The sequence below is a fragment of the Onychostruthus taczanowskii genome, unplaced genomic scaffold (genome assembly GCF_017590055.1).
Source record: "Onychostruthus taczanowskii isolate IOZ18803 unplaced genomic scaffold, ASM1759005v1 scaffold2, whole genome shotgun sequence".
In the NCBI taxonomy this organism is placed as follows: Eukaryota; Metazoa; Chordata; class Aves; order Passeriformes; family Passeridae; genus Onychostruthus; species Onychostruthus taczanowskii.
In genome coordinates this window covers 13686536-13699324 of record NW_024499239.1, presented here as the reverse complement: position 1 = coordinate 13699324, position 12789 = coordinate 13686536, and the positions used below count along the sequence as shown (strand labels likewise).

General features: G+C 36.6%; 1 protein-coding gene across 5 annotated transcripts in view; it reads right to left on the bottom strand.

Moving 5' to 3' along the window:
• KCNIP4 (potassium voltage-gated channel interacting protein 4) overlaps nucleotides 1-12789 on the bottom strand; it is a 383855-nt gene that overhangs the window by 38684 nt on the left and 332382 nt on the right. For 4 of the 5 annotated variants that reach the window (XM_041402785.1, XM_041402784.1, XM_041402783.1 and 1 more), the window contains exon 2: nucleotides 787-911. In XM_041402785.1, coding sequence (XP_041258719.1) covers nucleotides 787-911 — 125 coding nt within the window. Of the gene's footprint in view, nucleotides 1-786; nucleotides 912-5616; nucleotides 5711-12789 lie in introns of those variants that run through there. The other variant, XM_041402786.1, reaches the window with a different exon arrangement.

Here is a 12789-nt window from a genome sequence, read left to right as displayed (position 1 = left end):
TATGTTTTAAGAAAACAGAGTTCAGTACTACTTACTAACGTCTTTTTAAGTTCTATTTCTTTCCTGTACTAGACATGCATACCTCACAAGCCAAAGCCAAGCCCAGCACTACAGGGCAGCTGTACACACTGGAAAATGAGACAGACTACACCCATGTACTGGGATCCTCAGTTGGGATCCCTGCCAAATAAAACACTGGACCTGCCACTACATCACACATTTTCATGGAAAAAAAAAATCACAATTATTCCTAGCAAAGGGATCTAAGAAGTTTATAGATTTGTAGAACTAGTGAGAATTGATGAAGTTATCTACAACTCTTCACCAAATAAAAAAGCCATCTAGTGAAGTTGAAATAAATTACTTCTTGTGACAGCTCCTGTGAATACAAAAATCAAAATCTTTCTTCTTACTGACCAAATTTTTCAGTACTCTTCCATTATTTATTCTTAAACAAACAACCTCAATACAACTTTCAATTTTTCTTTGAACAAAGTCCTACTATGTAAGTTATACTTATTCAACTAAGATTGAGTAACTAACTTTTCCTCCTGAGTTATAATTATTCTCTCCTTGATGCTTTCTATTTCGTCTGCACCTTTTGTTTATTAAATAGTTTAATGACTTTATACCAATTGTTTCAGAGTGATTGTTTCCTCATCTGGTCAGATATGCAGTATTTAGCTACTGAATCTCATGAGCTGCACTGCTAGTCACTCTTACACAGCTAAGACTGCAGTGGCACATCCCATAAACAGATTACAAATTCATAAAGGAAGTGCTTACATTCTTGAAACCTCTATATAAGATCTGAAGTTCCTTCTTTGTGAATTTACTCTGTGCTTCCAGCAGTTCAAGAGCTTCAGGTCTATGTCGTACTGTGGCCATTTCCATTTCATCTTCTACAGTGTCTGCAGAATACAAGAGACAGAGAAGGAAAGCTCAACAAGAAATACAGGAATTAAAAATACTTAACCCTTTCAAAAAGACAGACAAGAGAAAATGAAAGAGGGAAGAGGGAAGGGAAAGGGGAAGCAGAAAGGGAAATGGAAAGGGAAAAGGGGAAAGGGAAAGGGGAAAAGGAAAGGGGAAAGGGGATTGGGAAGGGAAAGGGAAAGGGGAAAGAGGATTGGGAAGGGGAAGGGGAAAGAGGATTGGGAAGGGAAAGGGAAAGGGAAAGGGAAGAAGAAAGAAAAAACAGTCTCTTAAAGACTTCTTTTTGCAGATTTAATGACAAATGATGAGTCCATTTCAAACTCATAGGAAAAAGGACTCTATCATCTGCTTCTGTGTCTGCAAAGAATAGTGAACAGCAGTGATGATCCAGTAGCCTGCATATTATCTCATGAGTAATAATAGCAATAAATTGGAAAGACATCCTGCAAGAGCATGCATAATACATTCAGCATGACTTTTCTGTTCGTACAACTCTTTGACCAAATCAAACAATTTTATAAAACTTTAGCAACTCCAGAAAACTGAAAATTTTCCTTCAGTTAGATAGTGGATGTGAATTGATTGTATCAGGCTGGGATTTTTATTATGAAGTTTTCTTCTGGAAAATGCATGAAATTGATGATGCACATCCAGCAGCAGGTCTTACTTTGAGTATCATACAACTGAGCATTTAGGAGAAATATTATTGAGGGTGAGCAGCCTAAGTGGGGAACACGATAGTTTTAGTGACCTCTTCTTTAGGTAAGTAAGAATGTGAATATAGGCATTCAAGGTTTACAGTTGAGTGTAGACTTAAAACAATGAGAATTAGCAATTCATATTTTCCTAGGTAGAGTTTTAAATGTGAAAGTTCAATGAAACAGCTAAAGAAATTTACAATAGAGTGCCAGTCACTTGAGATCAAAAATACAAATGTGTGTGTACATTTCTAACTACTGACAGCCTTAGATGTAACTTATGTAGTACTCCAAATTAATTTAATGAAAATACTGCCTTATTTTTATTTAAGAGTTATAGGAACTATAGAAATATAACAATACAGATGCTTAATTCTCACGTCTACAATGCTGAAGATGCATATTTTATTTCTTTAGAATCTGGGACTCTTTATTCTTGGAATAAAGTTTTATTTGCTTCAATATTTATAAACACATAGTATTAGAATACTCAATTAAAGTAGTATTATGCCTACAGTTTCAATATTTTTGTTCTGCTATAATGCAGAAATAATAGCTTTCAGCTGCTTGGGAGAAATTTGGCATCAGAAGATACAGTTCAGATAAACAAAAAATAAACAACCTTTAAAGAGATATTTAATAGTATATAAACTATTTTAAACAATCTTCACAAAATTTAGGCCTGTGAAAGATATGTTGTTGTTAGCACTTATCTCAGGAGGATGATCTCAGTGTGATCCAGATGATTTTTTTTTTTTGTTAACCACAACTCAAGACTAGGTACTTAGACTAAATTGGCAAAGAAATCAACCTGAGAATAAATATTGCTGAAAGCTCACTTGTATTTTACATCTGGATGGTTACATGGGATTTAAATGGGCTTTGGTTTTAGACAGAAAAAGACTTAACTTGAAATGAGTTCTCTAAGCATCCATTTGTAAAACATCTGGCTACCAAGAGAGACATCTACAAGCTTTTCTGGAAGCTAAATGAATACACATAATAAATGTGAGGCTAGAGATAAAGGCCAGACAATGTGCTGAGCACAATATTTGGTATATCCTTAGTAGTAAACATTTTTATTGCCTTTAAATGATTCAGTGAGCATGTAGGAGACTGAAATAGGCTGATGATAATGAAAAGGTTCAGTATAACATTCTTTACACACGACTTCTCTAGTATCTTATAGATAGAAATAATAAAAATGCAAGATCATCATAAACTTCCTTAAAATCAACCAACTGTGATGACTAAAATACTATAGCATTCATGAGTCATTTGCAGGTTTTTCATTTTTTTCTTCACAGTTCTAGCTACCAGGCTGGAAAAGAAAAATCTATACTTTAAAATATGCAGGGAAGTGTGTGAAAATCTATTTTTACGATTTCTCTTTTTATCTATTTCAAAACAATAATGGTTTCTATGGCATTAATTATTTCAGTTCTTTGGTTTATTCAGCCTAGATAAGTTAGGAATATTTTTTTTTCATAGAAATGAAATTTCATTTCAACTAAAAACCAGAAACAAGTTCACATTCCCTCAATAATGTACTAAACAAAATATTCTTAATGATTTCATTAATTAGTAGATTTCCTATAGCTAAATAGTAAAGACATTTTTTGATGTAAATGTCATAGGAGATATGCTTTGAACCTTTCATTACTCATTAAAAAACAAGATGGTAAAAACACTGCGAAAAGCAAATGTACTCTTCAAATAATTCATATCTGTAAAAAAAGGTGCACATGCATTTCCCTGCACAAACTCCACATTATAGCCTCCCTAACGATTTAATAACTACTTAGCATGTTTTTCTTTTTCAAAACCATTGAATGTAGTCCTACCCTAGTGTACTAGCACATGCACATATCTAGGGACGTTTATACTTACGAGACTAGAGCACACAAAGAAGTGTTCTTTTACATGCTTTTTTCAATAAGAATGCTGAAATATGTTCAATACAAATGCTGAAGCAAGATTTTACATTTTTAGATAACCTTTTGTAAGCCAATGTAGATAGAAGCGCAGAAGTGTAAATTCAGGCTATGTCTATTTCAACAAATTACTCTTTTAAAAAATATTTCTCTGATAATTTCTAAGGAATTCACATCATGTGAATTTTATTGCAAATGGTGCTGTTTTCATTCCTAGGACACCATAATGTTGCTTCTTTCATGCTAGCAGAAATGAAATAGCACATAATGTCAAAATGCAATAATAACAGTGTATATCTACAATGATAGTCTTATTCAAGATTTTCACCTGATATAACATTCTTACTAAGGGTAGTACTTCATTATTGAGGAGATTACAGAGAAAATTATTGAATGTACCTTTTTTACTGCTTGGCTATCAAATACGAAATATTTAATACTTGTTATAGTTCAACCTCTCTTCTGGTTTATAAAATAATTTCAGTAAGGAAAATATAAGTTTGACATCGTCAAGGTTTCTGAGACTGACTCTAAATATATTTGGTTACCTGTGCAGATGAAGAACTTACATAGAAATGTGCAAGGAACTAGGATGTGTCACTCTCCCAGCAACTTCAAACAAACAGATCAAGCTTTCTATCCATTGTGTCCTATTTCCTTATCTATTCCATTCCCCATCCCTGGGAGTGTTTAGGTTGGATGGGAATTTGAGCAACCTGGTCTTGTGCAGGAGAACTCTTCCAACTCAAGCAAACCTGTGCTTCTCTGATTTCTTTTAATGTCTAGGGCTATATTGCTCAGGTCATGCAGCTGAAAGTAACTTATCCAGAAAGAGTTATTAACAAGTGCCCCAACAGTAACAGCAGTTTTTATGTTACTTTATTTTCAATCAAAACATATCAGCTGAAGACACCATGAAAAAAATAAATCAGTTTACATCCAGAAATTTAACCCTTCTCATCTCAAATACTTAAGAGGAAAGCAAGCACCAGAGTTTTCTTTACAGAGAAGCATATGAAAGACAGTGAAGGGGAATAGCATAAAGAAACCCTAGATCTATACCTGTGAAGTCTTGACATTTAGTAGGGGCCTGTACTTCTAGTCAAGTTGCTTTTGGTTGTCCTGGATTCACTAGACATGGGGAACTGCTCTTGAAGGCCTTTTTCACCTGAGATTGATTGATATGCTTTCTCAGAACAGTATACAGGAAACACATGGACAACTCAGCTTCTGGTTTTAGATGCTCATATTAGTGCCTAGAATTCAGTCAAATTAATCTAGATTGAATTGGATCCAGAGAGATACTTTAAAATCTGCTATAGGAGTCAATCTATATAGGAAGATATTATAGTGTTATTACTACAATTAAACTTTGTCTAGGAATATATATATATCTCTATGTATTGATCTCTCACTCCTGCTGCCCCTCTATATTTATCAGTTACCTACTCTGGAGAGATTTCATCAAGACATTCAGTACAATATCAGTGTGCTTTTCTTGTATATTCACATTCGCATTCTTTTCAATCTCATTATTTCTTTTTCTCTCAGACACCAACTTTAAGTCCTGTTCCCTAAATAGTTTGAAGTTCTATATTCAAAACCTGCAGGGCCAATCATTTCCTCCCAGAGCAGTTATGATGGTACCCCCTGTGTATTGGATAGCAAGCACACACAGTCACGTGTATAAAGATGCCAAAAAGTTACCACTTTTCAAATGCATGGAGAGCAGGTATTAAATTTAACCAGTGAATCACCTGTCAACTAACTTGCAGATCATAAGTGCCAGTTGATAATCTTTGGTTATCCCCTCTGCTGCAGTTGCCAAGCTCCTGTGTGGCAGACCATGGCACTGCTGTCTTGCCATCCTACTCTGCACAGACAAATCTGTGCACCGCTAGATTTTAAACCTCGATAAACCATATGATTACTTCAGCAGATATCTTGCCTCTCAAATGACCAGTTAAAGAAAGTATAACTTTTGATGCATGCAAACCTAAAAAAAAAAAAAAAAAAGGTCAAATGAAAAAATGAAAAATAAAACTTGCTTTGAGTAACAGGAGATGTCGTTTTGGCAGCCGAGCAGGGCAAGAGCTTCATAAGCCGCTCTTTAATGCTGCGTTTGGCACTGTTCTGAGCGTAGAGGAAACCTAAAAAATATATTATCAGGACTGTTAACATAGGCTTGAGAACAATTTCCGTACATGCTGCAGAGTTCATCAACAGAGCAGAATCCTGATGGGAAAAGGCCAAACAGATTGCAGCCACCATGAATTGCAAAGGGCAACCAGAATTTTTGAACAGGACAACAAAACTGTTTTGTCTATGTATCTTTCCAGCACAGGAGATGTGTTTGTCTGTGTACATCTGTTGCAATATTCTTATAACCCACCTTAAATCATCCAACAGAGAAATGTCAGATTATTAATTTGAAACATCAAAAGGTAAAAGAAGGTGTGTAAAAATTTTAATGTTAAAATATTTTAAAGAATTTTAAGTCTATTTTATTTTGAATTTTAAGATGGAAAACAAAACCAAACCAAAATGAAATCTCAAAGATATCTTTTGTTGTCCTTTCTGGCAGACTTCTAATTCCATGGCTGAGCTTTCCCATATAATGAATTCGGCAATTGTGATAACCAGTCTGGTACTTTTGCCTTTTCTGAGTAGTAAAATACCAACCATGATGTGTAGTCAGTCTCCCTTTAGTATCTGGCACTCTACATATATAAAACATAACTATTATTGATACTCTCATTTTAAAGACTAATTTGGCTGAATAGCTAATGTTCATGTGCTATAGAGCAGGTGAGCAGCATCACCCTTACTTACTGTGGTGGAAACTGTGTTGGAGTATGTTCCTGTGAGGCTGAACCAACCATCTTATAAAAAATGGGTGATTTGAGCAAGCGTTGCTTGGCTGGATATTTGCTGCAAATGGCAGACTTAACACCCGTAAAACAGCTCAGTACCTGATTTATGTTCCTGAGAGAGGCAGAGCTTGGCTGGGACATTACACAACTCCTGCATTTTTCATCTTGACTGCATTCAGGGAAACACAAACACTGCTCTATGATGGCTCTTGCCACAACAGCCAGAGTGCAAAACAGATGGGGCAAGAGATGAAAGACACAACTGACAGGTCCTGTGCTAAGGGCACAGGCACCAGGATAATCTTTGGTTATCCCCCCTGCTGCAATTTCACTGAATCCTGGTGTTAGGGACATGACGTAGAACTGTTCCCAAGCCATCTTAAATATCTGCTTGTATTTGGGAATGGCATGCAAGAAGCTTTAAGGATATTAAACTTTGTAAATAAAAGGGAAAAAAATATCAGTTTGTATATGAGTAAAACACTGAAGGAAATGAAAAAGAAATGAGAAAAACCTGGGATGACTCAGCCACAGCCTGAAAAAATCAACCAACTTGCAGCAGACAAATTCTGCCTCTGAGAGAGCAGCAGCTCTGGTGAATACACAAAACAATCCAGTTTCAGCACAAGGTCAGATGGACCTAAATGGCTATCTCAGGGAATGTCTAAGCCTTTTAATACAAGTAATAAGAATGAATACACTTTTATCCCGTAGCACCTAACCATCAGCTCAACTCAGAAACACAGGGCAGATAAATGCATAAAATAAAATGTAATCTGTGATCTGATGGGGTCTCAAACTTCCTATTTTTAGTTTGAGCACCACACCTGAGCCTTTAAGTGGGTAGCTTTCTTTCTCTGCTCCCAGTGTCTGCAGTATCTCACCATGCCTGTACTGTATCTACCTGAGCATGAAAGAAATCTTTTTATCTGAAAGATTTTTTAATTAGGAATTCTTCTAGCATAGACATGATGCAGAAATATCTAGCTATTTTATTTGTTTGAGTAAATATTTGCAAAATTTGCTATATACTTATATAATTACATAGGTCCACACCTATGTAATTACTGATGCTTTAAAAAATGTAAGGGGATGTATTATTTCTAAATGGTTTGAAGCTAAAAGCCTTGAGTAAATAGATAATTTTGCTACTTTTAAAACACAAAAATCTCATGGAATTCAATGCAAGCCATATGGGCTTTGCAGTAATATGATTAAGGTCAAAACCAATATATATAGGAGAAAGAACTATCAGAGGAGTAACTGAGAACAGTACAGCTCTGTACTCACTTCTGGCAGGTAATTTAAAATTTTGACACTATGGCCAGGGCAGAGGTGAGGTGATTGGTTTATCTTCTCACAGTATGAGAAAACAGCATGGAAGCTTTTCATTCCCAGTGGCTGCAGTTAGTTTATTCTACAGCTACTGCTGTTATGATCTCCTGATCAGTACTGCAACTTTCAATGTGATTTTTCATGAGCTAAAATACAAAAATACTTAATACAGAGAAAACATGTTGCACACTGAGCCTATGCTGTGTCAAAAAACTAAAGGTAATAATGAAGATGAAATTATATTTTGTTAATTTCTGTGAATTCTGTACCTATTTGCCCAGTTTAAAACAGGTTAAGGAAAAATCTTTACCTCTAATATGAACATTAAGAAGCTAGTTAATCTAATAGATTAAAATTATTTACACAGTAGGAAACTCTTATTACCAGTCCTTTAAGTGGCTTGTCATGAAAAGAAGAGCTATGAACCATCAACACACTGATAATTACAGACTGATGCTATTTCTTTCAAACTTCTAGAATAGAATAATAGTAATTCTTAGCCTGAAAACAGATATCCAGGAGAAACTGAATTTTCCAATTTTCCCCTTTTTTTTTTTTTTTTTGCCTCTCAATAATATGTTGACTAGAAATGTCATAGCTCCTATCCTTAACCCAGTAAGGCACAAACTCCTCTGGGCTAGATGTGAAGTTTCTTCAAATTAAGGTTAGTTCACTGGTGCTGCTTGCTTGTGGATTTAATAATCTGTTTCCCTGCAGTGAAAATTAAACTGTGAGACACATTTTTCCCCAGAATTCACTGTGAGGGTGCCCTAGAACTCATCTCTGTATGACGCCACGTGGAATTGTGAGCAATTGTCCCCAGAGGCGCTCACGTTTCACCAACAGCTCTGTAACTGGAGCACGGCTCACATGTCCTCACATCTTGGTAGCCCTGTGCTGTTACCTGTGCACAGACATGGGGCACACAGCATCCCGTGGGAGTACCTGCTATTTAGCATGATTTATATCTGCAATTGCAACTGTTCAATTCACCAATGACATAAACTCCTGTGCAGAGATACTTGAACTAGAGAATTGTAAATTATTAATCGAGGTTTAATATCAAGAGTACAACATGTACATATGGCCAGTGCAATGTTTTTCCCAAATTGCTACTTTTAAAAATTGTACTCGACCAAAAGCACCCAGGTCATTGTCATATGTGTGACCTAGTCACTTCTTTATCATAGTGTTGACCACTCGTTATGAAAAAATACAAGAATATATAATTTTTTATAAGCTAAAAGTTATAAGTTATAAATAAATTACTGTATATTTCTAATCACATACATCTACACCTAGACTATCTTAACTTGGTGTATTTACTTTTTCAGACATATGATCCCTGCTTTAGGAAGACAGTACATATTACCTATTGCCCAGTTGCAGAGACAAGTCAGACTACCCCAGGAAATACCATCTGGAAAGAATTTTTCAGAGGCAAAATATCTCCCTTTCTAAGTGTGACTGGTGTCTTTGAAAACTCTTTGTAGTCAGCATGAAAGCAGGGGCAGGTAGGCCACTTTTTGCTGCAGTGGCAGATAAATCAGAATGTCTATCTTAAGCACCCACTAAGTGCACAAGACAGACCTTGCTGCTGCTGCCCTTGCCCCCAAAGCCATGCTCACCTTTCCTGCTTACATCAAATACTCTCTGTTCAAAGAAGTACCCACCTACTTCATTGCTGCCTTTTTCTAATAGGATTTAGGTGACAAATATACATAGAAAGCATAGAAAGCTGAGTCCCTAAAAGCTTTTGGGGCTGGTAATCATCCTATTTTGGAGGATGTTTCTAGTTCAAAAACTAGAAATAATTCTTCCAATTCTTCTTTCCTCCTTGACTGTTAGTGAAGGACAAAAGTCACATGTAATCTACCTCTTTTTGTCCCCCACTCTTTTTTTTCTTCATGCTTTTTTATTTCTGTTATTTTTTTTCTTTCTCAAAGTCTCCCTCTTATATTTGGCAAAGCCACCAGGTTAGCTCACACTGTTTAAATCTAACTCAGCTTTTTAGGCAGCAGCATTTACAATCCCATTTACAGGCCACCTTCAATTCCTTAACAGTACAGCTAAGGTCCCAGTACAGCTGGAATTTGGATTTTGTTCACCTACAGGATTTTATGTCTTTCTATAAAAAAATGGGAAAAAATTCTCTTTTATATTAGTTCTGGATGTGATATTTTTGGAAGAGATTTAGCATAACATCTGAATTCTAGCCTGGAGAGGTAACTTCTTAAATACAAAATTTGGAGACAAAAGTGACTGAAAGGGAAATGCATTAAGTGGTTTCTTGACATGATGATTTACGCTTAATTTCAGTTGTATGGTGGAATTTCTCTCAGGGCCTTAAGGGCTGGCAGCCCCACTAAACTGTAAATGGTTCATCACAGATGGAGTAGCAGGGGAGACAAAATGAAGTGCAGATTTCATATTCACAGTTCAGGACTTGTGGAAGAGAGACAAATCAGGGTACATGTGCCTTCTGTGTAGTGAGCCTGGGAATGGAATGAAATTATGTACAACATAAATATTTAAAAGTCTCAGCCCCAGTTCTTGGGAAGCACCTGCCAAGGAGCTATGTGAGTTGTCAGTAGGCTACGTGGTAGATCATCAGCATTCTTTGTCAAGCCAGGAAAACATTCCTGACAATCTCATTTGTCTGTACGCATGCATTTTATTGATTCTTCCTCTACTGACCCTAGCTTCCTGTTTTTCATTGCAATATACACCTGTCAACTTCATTGACTACTAAAACCCCATAGGTCACATCAGATCACCCATGAAGGTACTGAGTTAAAAAATGGATGGCAGAATTTTACGGAATATCTTGGAACTCTAATTTAAAAGTCAGATTGCTCTCCTTCACTTTAAACTCTCTTGTCCATACTCTTATAAATCAGTCTCCCAATGGCAGATGCAGATTAGGAACTGATAGTTACACTTCTCTACCAATAAATTAGAGATCAGAGCCAATTGGGAAGTCTGGAGGCAAGAGGATTTGATTGAAAATAAAGGGCAAAGAACCAGTGATCTTGTCAAAACCAGTAACTACAGTTTGGCATTTGTAGGATTGTCAAAGGAAAAAGGATGAAAGAAGAGAGGATTAAGTAGTATCACTGGAGAGAAGAAACAGAGTAGATAAGCATCAAAGCATAAAAGTGATAAAGCAGAGAAATGGCCATACTTTTCTCCTGACAGTCTTCATTAAATTTCCTAACTACAGCTTTATCATTCCAACCATGCCTTTCCATGATATATCTGCAGTTTTCCAATTTGAAAAACTGCTTATGTTATGAACAGTTTCTATACAAATGTTCAATGTAAACACTATCTAAAACTGTTATAAACATCTCCAGGTGCATAAACACTGAAAATTGCAGAGAGTTTCTTCAGTGCAATACTTGAAAATGTACAAGTATGTCAAGATGACTTAATTAATTTAATATCACTCAACACATTTGCACACACATTCTCTGTGTGTGAAACTAAGCTGGTCCCCTATGACAAGAAATATATTTATACCAGATCACTTGTTTTCTTTAGAAAAATCTCACTTGAATTGGACCATGTGAGCATATGAAAATATGCACAATAAATCAGATTTAATGCTACACTGAACTGTGCAGTTTCCTTCCTTTTCCCCTCCCCCATTTTGTTATTTATTAGAAGTTTATATCTATCTGTAATGCATACAAATGCTCACAGAAAAACTTACATCAACAGAAAGTTACTTATCTTGTGTGGACCTAGAAGACAGATCAGGAAGAGGTTTTTAAGAGAGATGAGAGATCACTCTGTCTCTTCACAAACAAGTGATGCTGAGAAACAGCAAGTGATGCTGATGCATTGCAGATGGCTTCTGGATACAGAGTGAAGAAAGTGGAAACTTGAGTAACAGTGAATTGGGCCCTAGCACTGGGCAGACACTTCTGGACACCTCTGTGGTGGTGTCCCTAGCCAGTCAAGAGCCTGAAGGCTGGCACCAGAGACGGCACAGTGGGGACAGTGAAAGGCTCCCCCAGGCATTTAGCAGGACACAAACAGCACAGACCCATAAAGAAAAGCTGTTAAAGAGACTGAATTTCTACTAATTACTAGGCTGAGTTTATCTGGTTTAGTGGAGATTCATTGAGTTTTGCAGTGGAGGAAAACTAATTGATTCTTCAACTGAAATGAAGGATCTGTTCTAACCTGGAGGCTAAATACCAATGGCACAGTGCCTGTGCTGTGAAATATGAAAGCTAAGAAAGGAAAAACACCTTTGTAAGAAGACTAGAGAAAGCAACTGAAAATAAAAAAAAATTAGTCTACCAAAAGTGAATGACAGAAATCAAATGGATTATATGAAATGAGCTGGAATGAAAGAGTTCAGTAGAGAAAGGAGAAAAATAAAAGAGATTCAAAATGCTTAAGAGGAGTTAATAATTTGAATGAAAAAGTAAAGAAATTTTAATGAAAAAGAAAGAGACATTTCAAATATTCATTACCTCTAAATTTAGCTTCTTATCTAAACTGTGTCAATGTGAACATGTTCAGTGCTGGACTCAGACACTCACATTTGCCAAAGGGACAGCAGCTGGAGTCAGAGCAGGGGCATGGGTGTCCCTGGTCTGTGGTGTCACTCTCTGGCTGGAGCCAGTGGGGTCTCTGTGCCACTCTCTGGAGTGGGTGGGAGTCCCAGCCACCGTGCTGAGTGCATGTCCTGAGAAACACCCACAGCAGGCTCCAGGGTGAGTGAGAGCTCAGTGCCAGTGGCTGTAGCAGACCCCAGGTGTCTGGTACCACCTGCAGGGGGGAGAAGCATCTGTGTTTCCTCCAAACCACGTGTGCGGAGTGTGTTGTAACATCCCTTAACAAGCACATCAGTATTTTATGGAGAGAAGTCTTTTCATACTCATTAGGAAAGTTAACGACCAAAGAGAGATACTTTTAATGAATAATTTGAGGAGGATACTTTCATAGTGTTCACACTATTATCTAATTAAGATGAGTGGAAATAATTAACCTGCAGTG